This window comes from Gouania willdenowi, chromosome 13, assembly GCF_900634775.1.
Source record: "Gouania willdenowi chromosome 13, fGouWil2.1, whole genome shotgun sequence".
Classification (NCBI taxonomy): Eukaryota; Metazoa; Chordata; class Actinopteri; order Blenniiformes; family Gobiesocidae; genus Gouania; species Gouania willdenowi.
This window is the reverse complement of record NC_041056.1, coordinates 24395566-24415135: the sequence shown is the minus strand read 5'-3', so window position 1 is coordinate 24415135 and position 19570 is coordinate 24395566. Positions and strand designations below refer to the sequence as shown.

General features: G+C 39.1%; 1 protein-coding gene across 2 annotated transcripts in view; it reads right to left on the bottom strand.

Annotated features, from left to right (window-relative positions):
* atm (ATM serine/threonine kinase) overlaps window positions 1-19570 on the bottom strand; it is a 39767-nt gene that overhangs the window by 608 nt on the left and 19589 nt on the right. For both annotated transcript variants that reach the window (XM_028464714.1, XM_028464715.1), the window contains exons 31-61: window positions 18786-18947; window positions 17244-17376; window positions 17064-17159; window positions 16815-16986; window positions 15994-16135; window positions 15703-15897; window positions 14691-14868; window positions 13903-14008; window positions 13641-13799; window positions 13444-13552; window positions 12362-12450; window positions 12130-12232; window positions 11895-12043; window positions 11209-11313; window positions 11008-11127; window positions 10685-10919; window positions 10419-10592; window positions 10203-10322; window positions 7676-7893; window positions 6027-6234; window positions 5807-5932; window positions 5488-5628; window positions 4478-4613; window positions 4313-4395; window positions 3966-4106; window positions 2660-2776; window positions 2400-2549; window positions 2155-2320; window positions 1994-2080; window positions 1073-1187; window positions 885-948 (exon numbers count right to left, since the gene is read on the bottom strand). In XM_028464714.1, coding sequence (XP_028320515.1) covers window positions 885-948; window positions 1073-1187; window positions 1994-2080; window positions 2155-2320; window positions 2400-2549; window positions 2660-2776; window positions 3966-4106; window positions 4313-4395; window positions 4478-4613; window positions 5488-5628; window positions 5807-5932; window positions 6027-6234; window positions 7676-7893; window positions 10203-10322; window positions 10419-10592; window positions 10685-10919; window positions 11008-11127; window positions 11209-11313; window positions 11895-12043; window positions 12130-12232; window positions 12362-12450; window positions 13444-13552; window positions 13641-13799; window positions 13903-14008; window positions 14691-14868; window positions 15703-15897; window positions 15994-16135; window positions 16815-16986; window positions 17064-17159; window positions 17244-17376; window positions 18786-18947 — 4299 coding nt within the window. The remainder of the gene's footprint in view (window positions 1-884; window positions 949-1072; window positions 1188-1993; window positions 2081-2154; window positions 2321-2399; window positions 2550-2659; window positions 2777-3965; window positions 4107-4312; window positions 4396-4477; window positions 4614-5487; window positions 5629-5806; window positions 5933-6026; window positions 6235-7675; window positions 7894-10202; window positions 10323-10418; window positions 10593-10684; window positions 10920-11007; window positions 11128-11208; window positions 11314-11894; window positions 12044-12129; window positions 12233-12361; window positions 12451-13443; window positions 13553-13640; window positions 13800-13902; window positions 14009-14690; window positions 14869-15702; window positions 15898-15993; window positions 16136-16814; window positions 16987-17063; window positions 17160-17243; window positions 17377-18785; window positions 18948-19570) is intronic.

The following is a 19570-nucleotide window of genomic DNA, read 5'->3' as shown; positions in this document are numbered from 1 at the left end:
AAATACACATAAAGAAGTATACTTTTCTGCTCTATACCAGGGGTGGGCCACACATTTTTGCTCACAAGTCAAAATACAAAGCATTTTGATCTCAAGTGAACCACACATTTTAGGTGAGGAGAAAAAAGTTTTTCAACATCATTGTGCATTATTTTTTCTTGATTTTGTGACCAATTTTTGAGAGAATTGTTTGAGAGAAATTGCAGGATTCTTTCCATAATTCATGGGTTAAAATACATGAAAATACGGTGGAGTTTTAATAAATAAATACAACTAAAATAAATAAATAAAATAAATAAATATCTACAACTGAATTATGTCGTTATTTCCACAATAATTCATGATTTTTTTATTCTTGCATTCTCTTGCCGGCCTTACGTTCTCTTGTTTTGGGTGAGCTGCAAATTTTGGGTGGGGAAAATGAGTAATTTCAACACTAAAGTGCCCTAGTTTGCACTTTCACATATAAATAATAACTAAAGTATATAAGGCACAGGCAATATCCAAGCAATATGTGACAAATATCAGTCCCTGAAGGATCTACACTGTCATTTCTTTGATTTTATGACCAATTTTTATTTAGTTTAATAATTGAAGGAAAATTGCAGGATTTCTGAAAAAAAAAAAAAAAAAAAGTTCTTATAACAACTTGAGGTTAAAAATGACTTTCCTCATGTGACATATGCAGGGGACAACTGTGAGCACAGACAAAAACTGTGAAGTTTCATTGTGTTTGTGTATTTGGAGGGTCTGACATATCTACAACTGAATTATTTGGTCATTTTTTCTTTCTCCTGCGGGCCACATCAGATGCTCTGCAGGGCCTTGAGTTTGACACATTCTCTATAATAAAGAGCAGAGCAAACATTAAAGAGAATTTATACCTCTACAATTGTCACTAGAGCTTCTTGAGAGTTTCTCATCACCTCCATCGTCTTCTCGCAACATCTGGCCGGAGAGCGTAGAAATGAAATGAAAAAAGAAACCGTCAAAAAATAACCCTACAACCCTCCCATCATATAAAAGCTTGTAAAAGTATGATGGTTGGCATTTCTCTGTGGCTTGTCCTCACCTCCTGAAAACTCCCTCCACCCCAGTGATGCCCATCCCATCAACAATGTCTCGGGTGAGTCTGAAGGGAACCGTCTCAGGGGTAGGAAGGATCTTTCCCTGCTCAAAGGCCACGCCTTAACACAGTAAATCAGGACACATTCATTCAACAGAACCAATCTAATCCAAATGTCTCATTAATCTGGGCTACTAAACTCAGTTAAATGACATGCACATTTAAATCGTTCACACCAGCAAGTTTATTTTGACATGTTAAAGTTTCATTTATTCAGACAACTCTTTTTCAGGAAATGTACTTTGATCTCGTGATATGTTTCGACTGTCAACTGCCAGTCTTCTTCAGAGGCGTCTGCTGATCGCTTTGATGTGTCCTCGACTCCTGCGTAATAATTTCAACCAGTTCATTTTCTTTTCTTTTTGTTAGGGATGTCCCAATACAACTTTTTCATTTCCGATATGATACCAATATTGCAGCCTTGCGTATCAGCCGACACCGATATTGATCTGATACCAGCATCAGCTTTTTATTTTTCTCTCTCTCTCTTTTCTTTAATAAAAAAAACAGGTGGCGCACTAGTTACTTAGTGCACTAATCCTGGCTACTCTGTATTTGAATCACACTTGAAAAAACATGATCAAAAACTAACTCTAGAAAGAAAAAAAATGTCTCTTTGTGATATTAAAATAGGTTCATGAGTTAAGAACCTCTGTGTTAAGGTTTCAGAGGAAACCTTAACTTATAATATAATGTCTTTTTGAATAATAACGCAGAAGTCAAGGACACATCAAGTGATCAGCAGACGCCTCTGAAGAAGACTGGCAGTTGACAGTCGAAACACGTCAAGATATCAAACTAGTTTTCTTCAAAAAAAAAAAAAAAACTTGTCTGAATTCATAGAACCTTAACATATCTACTGTATACCTAAATCAATGTGAACCAGTTCCGCAGTTTGTTTGTCGATCAGGATGTTTTGGATGTGTCTGTCTCCCAAACCCACGATGTAGCCGACTGTGGGAACAAAATATTATGAGACACAGTCATGTTATGTTTAATGACATCATTCTGATGTGCTGCTATATCACCTATTGAGGAGGTGGCCACACTGCGAGTGTAAGCCAGCTGTTTCTCCATCCACACCGCGGGATCCAGGAACCGTTCCATGCAGAAATATCGAAACACAGGCCGAAACTTCTTGCAGATGGACAAGTAGATGTCCAGTTTCATGTCATTCGCACCTCTTGGAGCTTCCTGCAAACGACGAGACAATGAGAGAAGATTTAGAATGTTTGTATGATAAGACACTTGAGGGGGTTCTTTTTCTTTGTACCATCATCTTCCTGCGGCACTCTAGGCTGGTCAGGTCTTGAGGTCGGAAACGTTTGTGTGCTCCTTTACTGGTATCTATCAGATACTCCCCAATGGGCATCGTGCCAGAGCACCACTCAAGGACACCACTGCACTGTGAGAATGGCACCACCTGCAATTCAGTGTGTGGTGAACACCAACAGTAACACTTTGTTATGATGAAAAGATACGAAAATAAAGTTGTTTTGTTACATTTCTTCAAATGAAATAAGTCTCATTAACCTTGTATCGTCTGATATTGAGCTTTCTCTTGCGCGTGTCGGCGTTACGCTGCAGCAACATTGAACACATCCCAAACACCTGTTGCATCACCGCGTCCTGACGCAGGTCATCACGACCCTGAGAGAGAGAGAGAGAGAGAGAGAGAGAGAGAGAAACTGGCATCATTCCAAGCACTCCTTCATCCAAAACAAAATTATTACACGTTATTCATTTTTGCACATCGGTTTACTGCTGCAATAAGAAGGCAAACACGGTTTTGTATTACAGCCATTATTATTATTATTATTATTATCATCATCATCATCTAATGAAATATCTCAAAGGTAAAAAAGTATATTATTAATGATTATCAAAGGAAATAAACTGTGGACGAGCTTGAGAGACAAAAATAGGAGGGACACCAGTTATTTAACAGATTTCACCAAAAATTTGACCAAAGATAGATTTTACACCATGGAAGATTACATTAAATTTCAGAGGAAATCTAGATCAATATACTGATTCTGGGTCAGTTTAAAATCTAATTATCTTTGTCCCTCATCATTGGTGACATTTAAAAAAATTATATCTTGGTTTGTAATGACCAATCTTTATGAAATTTGACTTAGTTATGTCGAGTTGGTTTTTAGAATCTGTGTTGTGCATCTCATTGTGATTTAAAAAAAATAAAAATAAAAATGTATTGGGGGTACCCATAGATTTGGACCCTCTGCATCCTTATTATTGGGGACATAAGGTACATTATTATTATTACCTTTAAAGTGTGAATGATCATGATACCGTGATCGGGATCAATGATCCAGAAAAGAGGACATTTAGTGCTTGGAGAAGGTTTGCGATCTCTGAGTTTGTTGCGAGTAAACAACTTAAAACACTTTGAAAAAAAAAAAAAAAAAAGACAGTTTCACCATGACTCTCTAAAGTAGTAAATGATTAGCCTTTAAGTGTTAGTCAAGTTTTCCTGCAAACACAAACACACTCAGACACACACTCCTTTGCTTTCTCTTAAGGAAAGTCTGCATTGAAAAAGGTGTGAAAGCCTTTTGTGTTTGTTCTGGCACAAAAAACTAAATTAATTATTAGCAACAGGCAAACCTAACTGGAAAAGAACCGAAATGATTATTAATGCGCTTTGTTCATAGCGACGACTATAGCATCAAAGACGGGAAAGGGCAGCTGGGAACACAAACCTGAGACAGAAACACTCTGCTGTTCTTTAACAAAATAAAAAAATAAAATAAATAAATAATAATAATAATAATAATAATAAATGATGCATGGAGACAAAGAAAAATATCTCTCGTACTTTGACTAACTGCCTCCTGTCTTTGCCGTCTGAGCCGACACAGTCGATGATCTTGGGCACGTTGACTCCTCCGACAAGGTGATAGAAAGGCAGGAAGGATCGGACTGTCACCAGGTTTTCATAGCTGCCCGATGGATCCACCTGCTCACGCAAAGAAACAACATCAAAACATGTGTGTATTTCAGTGTGCACATTCAGGCTCCTTTAATGTGATGATGAACCAAACACACATGCACACACAGACGTAAATCGTCAGTAAATAGTAACAGTGGCTGGATGAATATCCTATGCTTACTAATCTGAATTAATTTAGTTCATCTGAAGAAAAAAAGTAAGCATTCTATTACCTTTGTTTCCAATGTGGGGATCGCGACCTCAGTGAGGTCTTTAATCTGCATGATAGGTTGATCAGCAGGAATGGGAATGTTCTCTAAATATAAACACACAAATACAGTTATCAATAGTTGACTAACATCAAAGTTAAAGAACTTCCTCCCAAACCAACAACTCACGCTTCATCTTGTGTCGACTCGCGTCCAAATAAGCCAGAGTGATGTAGGCGTCGCACAGGCGTTCAATCCCTCGGACCATTTCACCTCGTTTTGCTTTTATTGCATTGATGACTTCTTGAGCTCGGTCGACACGATCCTGCAAAAAAGAACTTCTCAGGTTAAACAGAAGTGGTGAGGGAAAGAAGAGGAATCACAAGGAAAAGCTTTGCCTAAAGCAATGGATGCAATAATTTGCACACATTTTACGAGCTTCTACGATCTCCAAGTCTGTTCAATGCCGTTTGAATGTGCAAGTTAATGGGGTCAAATTCAGAAAGATACAACACATATATATACTTTTAAACTTTATTCTTTCTTTAAGGCCCGGTACCAAATGACTGCAGACCTTGTGTTTACTGCTTTACAAAACCCAAAGTAGAGCTAAATGCTAAATTTATACAAAAAAACAGAAGCAGCAATGAAGTCCAGCTTTGATGAATTGCATTGCTTCCCCTGCATTATTTTATTTGCATTTCCCCCTCCCATATTTTTGCTCCCCTTGTGAGCTCCGCCTACTATACATATTCATTAGAGGGTAACGCACTAAATGGATTGAGGGCGCATTGCAGCAGCCGTGCACTCCTGATTCCCTGGGGTTTGAATGGCTTGTTAGCCTTTAGTGAATCCGCACCATAGGGTCGACCTTCGATAGTAGACAAGGTAAGAATTTAAAAATAATCAATTAATAAATAAAATCAAGCCTAGTCAAAAGATATCAACTTTTGACAAAATGTATCAAGAACATGCAAGGCCATGGCCTGTAGTGATTATTAGACAAAAGTTTAACATGCAACTTGTCCTATTTTAATGGGTCTTATTTTGGTAAAATGTTAAACGCTTGCAAAAAAAATCCTTTAGGGTGGACCAAGGGATCAACCGTCAACCCTGCCCTTTATTCTTGCTCTTGACTTTGTTGAAAATAAAAATAACAAAAGGAAGAAACGTCATACTTTATCATAATTACATCCCACCTGGTCAAACTGTGAAGCCAGATGTGGTGCATTCCTGGACGGTCGGGGTGTGCAAAAGCTCTCGTCTTTGTTGGAGTTTACCAGGGCAAAGATGATGAAGAGTGTGTGGTGAGGGTGCTCGAGTGATGCACGGCAAATCAGCTGTGGTTGGAAAAAAGAACAGGAAAACAGTGTTGATGCATCATTGATTGATAGCTACAAGAATTGATCGTTGAGATCTGACGTCAAAGTAGTAACTGTTCACAATTTTTATACTACACTGTTAAATAAAACAAGTTAGTCAAAATGTAGGGGAAAAAAACAATTGAAAACAACTTACATTATAAAGGACTTGGTGAAATCTTGTCTCTTTAGCATTGCCATTTGCAATTTTGCTTCCCATACGAGCTGCCAGCTGATACATGAGAGGCAAAAACTTGTAGGATGGAATCAGCTTCACCCCTTTCTGCAACACAAAACAGAAAAAAAGTTAAAAACGAAGATATTTTTCATCACAAGCTAAAAGGCAAAAAAAAAAAAAAAAAAACAGTTTGACCAACCTCCATGATGTCACTTGCTTCTTTAAGGCTGGCATTCTCCAACCAGAGTGAAGCCAGGCGGAACACCCAGGTGTCGTGCTCCTCGCATTGTTCCAGACAGCGGATGTAATTCTCCATGGCCTTAGACAGGAAGCACATCTTATCAGACCGCAGGTTGGACAGCGCCGTCTCATCCAGCTTCAGCTCTTCTTCCACCTTCTTTGTGTACCTGTGAGTTTACAGGCAGAGACAGCAGAGAAGCATCTTTTTATCTGAGTCTTTGTATAAGTGACTGATCAGCTGTCTCCAGTGTTCACAGACATTTTTAACACCTCACTGGAGACATGCACCGTACCAGCCTGTTTTAAGGCCTCCACCATTGTTCCTGTCCCTAAAAAGCTGAGGATCACAGGACTTAATGACTACAGACCCGTCGCTCTGACATCTGTGGTCATGAAGTCCTTTGAACGCCTCATGCTCTCCCACATCAAGGACATCACCGACCCCCACCTGGACCCCCTGCAGTTTGCCTATAGATCCAACAGGTCTGTAGACGATGCTGTAAACCTGGCTCTCCACTTCATCCTCCAGCACCTGGACTCCCCAGGCTCCTACGCCAGGATCCTGTTTGTGGACTTCAGCTCTGCTTTCAACACTATAATCCCAGCTCTCCTTCAGGACAAGCTTTCCCAGCTGAATGTGCCAGACTCCACCTGCAAGTGGATCACAGACTTCCTGTCTGACAGGAAGCAGCACGTGAAGCTGGGAAAAACCATCTCTGCTCCCCGGACCATCAGCAGTGGATCTCCTCAGGGCTGTGTTCTTTCTCCTCTGCTCTTCTCCCTGTACACCAACAGCTGCACCTCCTCTCACCAGTCGGTCAAACTCCTGAAGTTTGCAGACGACACGACCATCATCGGTCTCATCTCTGATGGAGACGAGTCTGACTACAGGTGGGAGACAGACCGGCTGTTGTCCTGGTGCAGCCAGAACAATCTGGAGCTCAACGCTTTAAAGACAGTGGAGATGATAGCAGACTTCAGGAAGAACCCAGCCCCCCTCACCCTGGGAGACTCTACAGTGAGCTCTGTGGAGTACTTCTGCTTCCTGGGGAACATCATCACTCAGGACCTCAAGTGGGAGCTGAACATCCCTCCAGGACCTGTACGCCTCCAGGATTTTGAGGCGTGCAGGAAAGATTGTGGCCGACCCCTCCCACCCCGGTCATAAACTGTTTCAATCTCTCCCTTCTGGAAGGAGGTTTCGGTCCATCAGGACCAGAACCTCCAGACACAAGAACACACCCCAAGTCACCCACTGAACCCCCCCACCCGATCACCACCTCCATGATGACATTATCTGCTGCACTGTATATATATATATATATATATATATATATATATATATATATATATTTATATGTATCCTATTTATGCTTTATTCTCTATCTATCCTTTATTTATCCCTCATCCTTTATATTTATCATTATTATTATTATTATTATTATTGTTGCTGGGTTGTTCTTTGTTTTGTTTTTTTTTGTTTTTTTTTTTGTTGTTTGTTTTGTGCACCAACTACCAAGACAAATTCCTTGTACTGTCATTAAAACTGTACATGGCCATTAAAAACATTTCTGATTCTGATTCTGATACATAGTTCACCAATATAACCTGTTAGTAGTCACGTTGCGCTGTTTAAGCAGTGACACTTCCACTTTGGCCTTCTCGAACAGAGTCTTCTTGTGATCATACTCAGAGGAGTTCATGTATTTTTTGATACTCTGGTACTGAGCGTCGGAGAAGCGGGCCAAGGACAGAAAGGCCTCAGTGCGCTGACTTTGGAGCCTGGAGTCCAAAACCCCTGTCTCACTCTCGATCACCTCGATGGCCTATAAGAATAGCAGAGAAGAGACATACTGTATGTCAAAAGATTTTGATAAATAATTACTCAGAAACCTTATGTAAATGCCATTACTGCAACACAATGAATGCCACCACAGTCAGTTAGTCGGCCTTCAGAGATGGATGATCATTAGAAACTAAGGGTGGGATGATATATCGTGAGACAAAATAATACAATACTAAAATATCACAAGATATTTTATACTCATTTGAGCTGAAAAGGTCCTATCCAGAGAATATGTAAGTCTGTCCAGAGTTAAGGTTAAACAAAGCATGATTATTCAGTGCATTTTTATTTTTGTCTTTTCTCCCTTTCCAATCCCACCACCACTAGAAACTAGGTTATTTACATAACCCCGATTCTATGACTAATATGAGTGAGATATCTCACTCCCATCTACAGCCCTCAGAAGCATTTTTCTCAATCTGCCAATCCTGATTGGCTGGTGAAACGTGTTATCCACCAGGGACACTCCCACTTCCTATAAGAGGAGGAGGCGGATGGGCACACATCATTCAAAATAAGCACCTCTTCTCACTCGCCCAAGCAAGAAGGGTGGTCTGGTGAGACATCTCACTCATATTACTCATTAGGGATGTAACGATTAATCGTAAGGCAGTTAAAAATCGATTCATAAGTATCACAGTTCACATCGATGCTGTGAAAATGAATTGCAGTACTTTTTTTAACCAGCAAAGGTCTTGTCCAGAAGTGGAGGCGGCGGGCGGAATCTGCTATTACTTTCTTTCTGGCTGCCTTATACTCTTAAACATGTTCATAAATGATTCCTTACCCCTTTAGCACCAAAAGAATATCAGTAATATTACGTGAATATATGTAAAAGTCACGTTTTTCTATTAGCTCTGTCTGCTAGCATAGCATCTCTTCTTCACTGCAAGATATCTGCATGCTAACTGACCACTGGGTTACCAGCGCCCTCTGCTGGTCCAAACAAATATCTGACGCAAATACAGTGCAATGACTGTTTTTTTTTTAAAGTCCAATTGTTAAGGCACAAAATACATTTTCAGTTGCACTTTTAAAGAGAACTATTATGCAGTTTTGTATTGTTTACTATAGAACCAGAATTTAAATTAATAGGCTTCTTCATTTGTATTATTCCTTTATTTATTTCATTCAAGATTTATTTTTAGTTAAATTGGATTTTTTTGAATAGTTTATCAAGTCATTCTTTTGACAATGACAAATAAAAGGAAAATAGTACAGTATTTTCCCAAAAAAAATAAAGGAATATTTTTCAGTCATTTATGTACAGTCCCATTTTGTAAAATAAACCGTGAGAGAATCGTATCGTGAACCCAGTATCGTGAATCGAATCGTATCGGGAGTTGAGTGAATCGTTGCATCCCTATTACTCATAGAACCTGGGTTATGTAAATAACTTAAAGTTGTATTTCATAATATTTAGTGAGATGTCTCACTATGGGATGTGGTAGCTCCTGTACTGCAGACATGCTTATCGAGCGAAGACGAGCCCGCAAGGCAGAAGTCTGTATACATTAGGACATTAAAACCTCCCGTGCCACGCAGAGAGCGGAGACGTCCAGCATGTAAAAGTGGACAAACGTGAGAGGCGAGGTCCAACTCACCGCAGCACAAAAGTCGTGAACAGACACTCCCCTGAACAAAGCCCGGGATGTGGCGAGACCTAGAGTCGAGTGTGCGCAAAGAAACTTAGGCAGCTGCAGACCCTGACTCGTATAAGCCAAAGCAATTGCCTCCACAACCCAGTGTGACAGGCATTGCTTAGTAACAGGCTTCCCCTTTAGAGGATTAGCCCAGGAGACGATCAGCTGATTGCTCCTCCTGAGGCTCCTTGTTATGTCCATATTAGTGCGCACCGCACAAACTGTGCGTGCATGCGCATATATGTGCATATACAATCTCAGTAAGATGCGAACTCGGTACATGACACCGGTGAAGCTGCAGCTGAGGCCGAAGATTTCCCGGGCCAGCCGGACGAACCGCATCTAGAGGGCGGAGAGAACAGAGGCCGCAAGCTGCGCAGCCCAGTTCGGAGTGATGAATGCGTCATCTTCCTCATCCTCTCCTGACACGAGGAGGTCAGAGGGGTTAGCAGCCAGGTCGAGCTGGGAGCCCCAGCTGGAACTGTGTGCTGCCGTGGTATCCAAAATGAAAAACAAAAATCAACTTCTACTATAGCTACCCAGGAGACCTCCACTTCTCCTTTCCTTTTCTTTCCTTATTTTATTTATTTTGCACTTTCCCTGTCCAGGTCCTGTATTTGGTGTGATCTACAGCTAGAAATCTCACCCTTTCGAGGTAATTCTCCAGTATAACTCCAGGACTATCCAGACAGGTCTCAGCCAGCCAATTGCCACACAGCCTGAGGCACTCAGCGTAGATCGGGGCCAAAGCAGTGTCAAAGTCCACCTGAAAGAAAAAACAAACACCATTTTAACATTTTACATCTTCTTTGTTCAAACATTTTCTCTGTCATTTTCACATCATTAGTTTTCTGTGTTTGACCTTTTCTTCAAGCTTCAGTACAATCTGTCTGAGCAGACCCAGAGCCAGTCCCTGCTCTCCCTTTGCCCAGAAAACCTGGGCCTCCTCCAGTTGCCATGTCGACACAGGTACTGACACTGAGCTCCCTTTGTCACCACTGAGCTTCTTCATCTGGTAGACTGCACGCTCTGCCAGCTGCACACAGTGCACAGGGACAACAACAGTCACAGCACTGGGAGAGCTCTGCATGGAACATTCCCACCATCTACACATGCACATGAAGGTACCTGAGTGTTTCCAGCTTTGCGAGCCAATCGGCTGAGCTCCATCAGGTGGTCACAGAGTGCGGAGCTGAGGCACTGAGCGCTGACTGGATCTTCTTCTTTTGATAACAGGGTGTTCTGGGCTGCAGAGCGGATGGCTAGAATAGGCTCGACCAACGCAAAGTCACTGTCCAGCAGCAGCTGGGAGTGCTGCCGCCACTGGTTGCAGACTTCGCTCAGAGCCACATCAGAGAAAGGTCTAAAAGCAAGTGTTTTAGCGCTGAGTACGACTGAAGAATTCCTGAAAAGCTTTTAAATTAACAATGTTTTAGTTTATAACAAGTCACCTCATGAAAAGTGGTTTGATGCTCTCCAGATCACTGATGCCCTGCAGGTCCCTGAGGGCCGGGTACAGAGACGACACGGCCTCCAAACTACCCCGGCACAGCTCTCCAACCTCTGCAACCCTGCACAAAACATACATCAGGAAATATTCCCTTCACTGAAGTCCAAATTTATTTCTTAAAATATCCTAACGTCCACTGTACCTGATTTGTCTCAAAGTGTGATCAAACATGGAGAACTCTTTGTCCTTAAGTGCTTGAATGGCACAAAAAACTGATTCATGGAAGCCTGGAGGGGATGTTTCACTCCTAACACAACACAGCAGAAAAAATTAGTAAGAATGTGTTCATCACAGCTGTAGGAGCCATTTTAAGTTATTCTCACAGCAATTGTTGAGCTAACTCATAACTTGTAAAGGGGCAGAACATTTCCAGTAAATTTCTACGGGAAATAAGAATTTTGGGTATATTTAACAACATAAACTTCATTGGAATCATTTATTGGAATTAAATGGAAATTGGGAGTACATTTACGTAAGCGTATATCACATCCAAACATAAATATTAACATCTTAACATATTAACATGAAGGTCAACCTTCAACAGGAATATAGTTCAATATAGTTGTGGGAAATATATTTTAGCATCATCTAAAATATCAGCATTTATTACTTAAAAGTGCTCATAATTGATGTCTTGCATCAACCGATGTAACTGATGTAAAAAAAAAAAAACAAAAACATTATTTTAGTCGAGATTTTTCATTACACGAAGCAGCTTTAAATAAAGTGAGTAATAGCTTTGGTTCTGACAGAATTCCTAAATTCTAATCCTCTTCCTTGGTGTCTGATACAGCATCTCTGGTCATTTACAAATACGTGTCTAATCACCTCTCTGAAAGCTCACAGTCCCACTGAGTCAACCTCCAGGCTGCCTGGAAGCGCAGCTCCCTTAGCTCTGTACCCCACTCCACCCCTTCACTCTCCAGACCCTTCAGGTAGATGCTGAGAATGTTGCTCAGACTCATGTTCTTCAGACCCTGAAATCAACATTTAGTCAGTATAAAATAATCCAAAACATTAAATCAGCAGTGGGATCTTATTTTTTTTTTGTTTCAAAACTAACCTCAAGGATTCCCACTTGCCGAGTGACCTCAGGTAGAGAACAGTGCAGGTCATACGCAGTCAGAGACCTCTCCCACATAGCCTCGTGCTCATAGGTGCGGATTCTGTAAAGAGAGACGCCATAATAATAAATATGGTTACGTGTCAAACAGCAAAGCGTCATATAAAATCCAATGCATTATTATTATTATTGCTATTATTATCATTATCATTTCGATATCCTTGTTTTGTACCTTGTTAGTGGGCTGGTCATGGTCTCTCCTCCACAGCCATACAGACTGTCAGGCTCCCCAATGCTCTGATACACCTCGATCAGCAGCTCCTTAAACAGGCGGGCAGTCATTACTTAAATAAAACTCAATTAATTAAATTATTACAAATGCTGACGTTGATTTTACAATGAATTTGATAACAACAAAACTTCACACAACTTAACAATTTCACACATATAGTTTCTAAACTAAATGTTATACGACTGCGTTGCAACAATTCTGTATATTCTGATTAATCGGACAATAATTTTATTTTGAGTCAATAGTGATTATTTTTTATGTAGCCAAAATAAATGCATTGTGATTAATAAGGGCATATTGATACTAACAATAATATATCATATTCAAAATCCCCTCTTAATAATCTTAACCAAAGACAAACACTGACAATAGAAATAAACAGAATAAACTTTTAATTAAAACTAATAAAATGACATGAAACATGTAAACAAGTCTAAAATATTATTTTTACGCAAGGATTAAGAGTAAAAAGAGTAGCTGCTTTGTAGTGATGCACAAAAACATGTATACAGTTACTAAATAATGGGTTCATTAGGTACTGGCACAGAGTTTTTCCACCTTGGGTCCGTGACCCCAAGTTGAGACGCCCAAAATATCTAGTTAGTTTTTTTTTTTAAATATTGATTAAAATTATTATTTTTTTCTTATTATTATTCTTTCTCAAATTAAAACACCACACATTATCTAAAACAACTGTATTCTATATTTTCACTTCCTCAAATACAAATCTAGTCAAGAAATATACAGTAAAAAAAACAAATAATTAAAATTACATGCATAATTTTGTACTTCACTTCCTCAAATATAAATCTAGCGCTACTTGTAACACTATATCACAAACGTCATCAAAAACGTATAAAAAAATAAAATTAAAAAAACTGGGGTTTCTGGGGTCGCCAAAAATTGGTGATATCAAAATGGGGTCACAACCCAAAAAATTTTGGGAACCACTGTACTATCACATTGGGGTGCAGGCGCCTGAAAGCATCCAAACACAAGCACACTTTAATAGAGGACCAAACCTGCAGACTGATGTCTGTGTCTACAATGCTGCGCTCAGTCAGACTGGAGATGCTGAAGGTCTGGCTGTTGTCTTCAAAATTAATTCGACGCGAGGCTTCAGACTTTGTTCTGCAAATGAATACATTGGCTGAATAATGGCCGTCCGTAAAATGACGGGGCCATCTGAATTTGACGACCATGGATGACCTGTGCACACCTGCGACTTGCTTCCATGTCAGCTTTAATCCTGTCGACGTAGATCTCAGTGTAGAGCAACGCTGTGAAGTGAGCAGAGCAGGACTGGGCTGCTTTGGCCACCACCAGGTAGTTCAGCTCCAGCCAGAAGTTAGAGTGACACACAGTGGCAGAGGAATTACTGTAGGACAAAAAAAATACACAAAATGCATATTACATCTAAGGTTAGAACACTTCACAGTGGAATCAATGAGATGGTCAGTTTCTCTAATGTAATGACAAACCTGTCAGCCTCCAAGGGTCTCTGCTGGTGTCTCAGGTAGTCGATGACAGCCAGCATGGTGCGCAGAGAAGACTTATCAAACAAGCCTTTGTTCACAGTGTCAGAATCTGAGAAAAAATGATTTAATTACAACTTAATGAACCTCTAGTAATCCATCATTCAAGCATGCATCCCCATAACTCATAACTTTTTTTTGTCGTGATCCCATTTTTATATCACACATTTTTGGACTTTTCACTAAAATTTAATTTTTTGATCATATTTGTTGTACTATGTGCATTACAAATACAAAGTGACAATATGCATCAACTCCGATATTTTCATACTGCTTTTTATTTGAGGAAGATTTATATGTATGTAATGTTTTAATTTGAAAAATAATAATTATTATCTAAGCTCATTGAGCTTTCTGTCTCTTCCTGCACTTTATATGTGATTCTATGATTTCCATGATTATTGTCACTATTGTTTTGTATATTATTGTATATATTCTATTTATATTACTGGTGTTTTTCTATTTGTATACTTTTATACTATTGTTCTTTTACTCTTTTTATTCTTTAAGGGCTTAAATGGGAACTAAGTGACTTAAGTTTTTGATGTACATGTCCATGCACACGATGACAAATAAAAATCCTTGAATTATGTATAGATTTTTTTAACTGTGAAAAATAATTTAATCAGTATTCTTTTCATATTTTATTATTACTAGACATTTCAGGTGACCCAATGGTTGAAAAACCCTGCCATAAGTGATCAAAACTGTTCTTTGAATAGGTTTTTACTCACCTGAGTCTGAGTTATGAGGGGTGACGGACCGGCTGGAGGCCTGAGCACTTCTGGAACAGAAGCTGAAAAAGTCTTGAACGTGGGAGGAAAGCAGCATTCTCCATTCACCATCTGAGTCATCCAGGAGGATGGAGTGAACGATGAGAGGCAGAAGCCTCTGGCAGCAGTCCACGCTTACCTGGTGACCAACAGGGAAAGAAGGGGTTGGTTCACTCATGTGAAACATAGAGGAAGAACAAGAGATGGCCCCATGTTATAGAGCTGTGAGAAGCATATTTAGTATTATGCCTATAATGCTAATATTAAGTTATAGAGTTGGTCTCAGAAGGAGGGGTTGATATTTATGTCACAAATCTCCATTTGAGCGGAAGAGTCTGGGCTCCAACACATCTAAAGATAATAAAAAGACAATCATCAACATCCCCCGCCAGATTGGTTGTCATTGTAACTCCCAACATTTTCCTAATTACCCTAAATCTAAGAACTTAGATGTTTACATGAAAAAATATGATCACATCAGAACATAAAATTACTAACTATTTTAAACAGTTTCTAAGAAAAGCGGTCCCCCTTTGAAGATACCTCAAATAGTAAAGTAAAACAGAATAAGGGCAATAACTCCGGAAACAATAATTGCGCGCTTCTCATTTTCGAACTCCATCAAGGTATTAATACCCTGAAGCCACAAACCAAATTTGGTTATCCTATCTTAAACGGTTTCTGAGCAAAGCTGTCCTCTTTGAAGATACCTCAAACAGAGTCAATAAAACAGAACAAGGGCAATAACTCCGGAAAAAATAATTGCGCACTTCTCATTTTCGAACTCCTTCAAGGTTTTGATACCCTGAAGCCACACACCAAATTTGGTTATCCTATCGTAAACAGTTTCTCAGAGTTCAAACCTATATCCCCCTTCCACTTTGTGGCGGGGTATAATCAATAATCCAGCTCAGTAGAAACCTCCAAAACAAGCAGGACAGTAGATCTCCAGGAACAGGAATGAAGACCTCACCACACACAGTGGTCGTGACAGCAGCAGAGCTTCCATCCTCACTCCTCCGCTGTCCAGCAGAGCCGTGCACAGGGTCTTCAGCCAGGCGTTGTGTCCACCCGCCTGTGGAATCCAGATCTCCTGGCTCTCCAGCTTTTCTTTGGCACCGGTTCCTTCCCCATTTCTGCTAGGACCCACCTGATCATGGACATTTGTCTGGAAGAAAACATTGATAAAAATACTCATTTAACTTGCTGTTTAAACTCTAAATAAATGAATGGTCATTTGAGAACCAATCTGAAGGATGCTGACTTTGTTCTTTGCAGTTCTGAAGGGGTTGAGATAAGCCAACATGGGGTCTCTGTTGTCTTTGTGCTGCTCCCAGAAGTTGAGTCCTGATGGACTTGCAAGGATGCTCTTCGCACACTGAATGGCTGCACGCTTCACCTCAATGCTGAAACAAAGCAGACGTCATCAGTGCAGTCTTAGTGATAAAAGACTAATTATAGAAACTAATACAGGGTTCCTACAGTTTTACTCAAATTAAATTAAAGACGTTTTGACCCTTTTTATTGCCATTTGATATTAAATTTAAGACTAAATTCCCGGGGGAAAAAACACAACATCAATAGCATAGGGTTAGGGTAATTTTTGTTCCACTGTCTAGTACAGATGTGTAAATGGCAGTCCTCAAAGTAAACACACAGAAATACACAAAATGACAGTAAAATACACAAAAAACAGATTAAAATAATAAAAATGACTCCAAGAACACAAGATGACTGCAAAAATAGCAAGAATTCTATAAAATAACAAAAATACAAAAAAATAAAAAAAACATTAAGAAAAATCTTTGGGGAAGCAATTTTCGCTAAATTTGCATTTTCCCTTGTTGTTTATACAATTTAAAAAAAAACAATGAATGCTACCATTTATTTTGAAATGTGAGACTAATTACAATCAAAAAAGCATACTTATTAGGTGTTAAAATTTAAAGACTTTTGAAACACTGATTTAAGACATTTTAATGGCAATTAAGACCTTATTTTTAGATTCATGAATTTAATGCCTTTTAACACTTTTTAAGGATCGGCGGGAACCCTGTAATATATGAATGGTGAGCATCACAGTACCACTGATGGGTGAGTGCATCATTTATACAGTTGAGGATGATGTAAAGACACTGTGACTCTGAGGAGGAGAAGAGGGAGACTGCCTTTTCATAGAGAGGATCTCTGCCATGGAGCAAGGCATAGGAGGAGAAATCCACTGGACCCAGTTCTCCTAGACAACTTCCTGCCACCTCTGCAATAATAAGCTTAACATCACTAAAGGTATTAAAAAAATCTAACTTTTAGAAAAATGAAACCTGTGCTTTTTACCCAGAATATCAGCCCCACCAGGATGGTTGGCTGCAAGTTTGCAGAGCTGCAGCAGGTTGAGGACCAGTTTGACCAGCACACTGTCACTGGGATCAGCTGCAAAAGGACAGGAAAAGCTCAGTATGATCACACATAGGGAATGTTTTCCTAAGACTCTTTTCCTCTCTTTAAGCTTCATACCATGACACTCTTTGAGCAGCTCTCTGATCTGAACCTTGTTCTCATGCAGCCGACGGGTGAGCTGCTTCAGCCCTTCCAGTCTGGTCAGAGGTAACGAGTCACAGGACGTGACCGACAGGAAGTGGCCGATCTCCTGCAGAGGAAGTATTGAAGGTGTAATGCGGATTCTCAATGAAAAACTGTTTTAAAGTGTGCTCCTGAGGTTGCATAAAAAACGCTCCACACACAGTGACATCACACGCCAACAAAGGAATGTAACGGTTACCGGTATCACGGTAAACCATAGTAAAATTCTCGACGGTGAAGGTTACCATTTATGTTTTAATTACCATGGTAACCGCCGCGGTCGATAACCACGGTGTGTATTTTTTTGGGAAAAAATAAAACTGATTTCACAGTGCCCTATCTATGGTTTATTTTGCACTGTTTTTATCTTTTTTTTTTTACTGTGATTAATGTTAATATTGCACAGTCTTTTATTTACTGTATTTAATGTTAACTTCGCAGTGTTTTGTTCAAGTTATTATTGTTAAGACTTTAGTAGATAATAAATCTATTTAAATATAAATCTGGGTTAAATCATTTTAATTTATCAGTGTTTTTTCAACATTTTGAAGACATTTTAAAAAAATACCGCAGTATACCGATAACCTTGATCATTTTGGTCACTATAACCGCGGTGTGAAATTTTCATACCGTTACATCCCTAACGCCAACTATGACGTGGTTGGCTGCACACTGCCTTATCGTAAATTAAAGCTGCTAAACGGCAGATTTGCAATCCAAAACATGCCCAACAAATAAAGTGCAGAGTCAAAGCGGTTTGAAGGATTCTGCACCATTGTTGATTTGTGAAGCAAGGCACGTTAAAAGCAACACAATTTATCCTAATTTCCAATGTATAAAACTCAGATGCTTTTTTTTTTTTTTTTTTTTTTTTTGCAATGGTTGTGATGGCTTACATGTCCATGAAATGAAAATGTTTGTTGTGATTGAATTGTTTCACTGTTCTTTAACAATGAATGTTCATGTATTCAGTTTTACGGTGCTTAAATGGGAAAAAAACTAAATCTACACCAGTCCAACTCTTTGTTTTGTTTGGACCCCTGGGGAAGGTACAATCACAATTTACAAGAAAGACAAAAAAATTTAATTTTAAAGCCCAGTTTGCAGGTAAAATAATATCAGATCTATTTTTAATCCACTTAAAGACAATCTGCTAAAATGAAATTAAAAGTTATTATTTGGATAAGGAGTTTATTTAATCTGAATCTACAAGCTTTATCTTCTTAGGTGGGTGATTGTGAAATAAAGAACACATGTAGGGTCGGAGATTTTGTGATAAAGATAACAGCCAAAATAAAACCTCCAATGTATCAAATCAGTTTAACAAAATATCAGAATCAAACCCTGATAAAGAACAAAAGGAAATCACACCAAAGCAAAGGTTTGGTTTACATTAAATTCTACCTACATATGTGTCAAGAAAGAAAAAGTGAAAGTTTGAGTGTTGTGGTGTGAGTTGTGTGGGTTTGCTCTTACCTGTCTAAGCGTGCAGGTGCTGCTGCTGTTGTATTTGAGATTGTTTTGCACAAAGCGCAGCTCTCTGAATTCAGGGATGTTGGGAAAAGACTCCAGCCTACTGATGGCTTTCTTTAGCTTCTGCTGATTTTCTATCACAAGAAACTCCAAGAGACCCAAAACCTTTGGAGCAATACAAGTTTCAAAATAATATGTTGGGATAAGAGTCAATATTTCAGCGTTTGTGTGAAAAAAATGTGTGTATACAAATACCATTCGTATTTGCAAAATGTTAAATGTGCATCTGTTCAATAAGTTCCAACAGGTGATATAGAATAAAGGTATTTGAATCTTGTGTGATGTAGCAGAGAAACCTCATACATAGGGCTGCGCAGAAAATAGATTTATCGAATTTGTAGATAAAAACGATTTTTAATTTACAAATTGGAATTTTAAAAAAAATATAAAAATTAATGTTTTTAATTAAAAAAAAAAAAATTTCCCCACCATCGGACTTTTTTGCATTCCGTCCTTGTGGGTTACCGTAGCGCGATGTGAGCCAGCACCCTCTTTGTTTACATGCGTTTACTCTTTGAGTAGGTTATATGTGTGCCACAGGTATGTTTAATTTTTTATTCACACTATGCTGAGATGCCAAGGGAAGAGTTTATTATTTTTTTAACTGTAATGTTGTATGTTATAAAATATGTAGTTATCTGATTTCTTCATCAGAAAATGTAAGCTACTGTGAAGTTGCTGTTGCACTTTTGCTTAAACCTGGGTTAAAGCTTTGTATTTTGGGATTG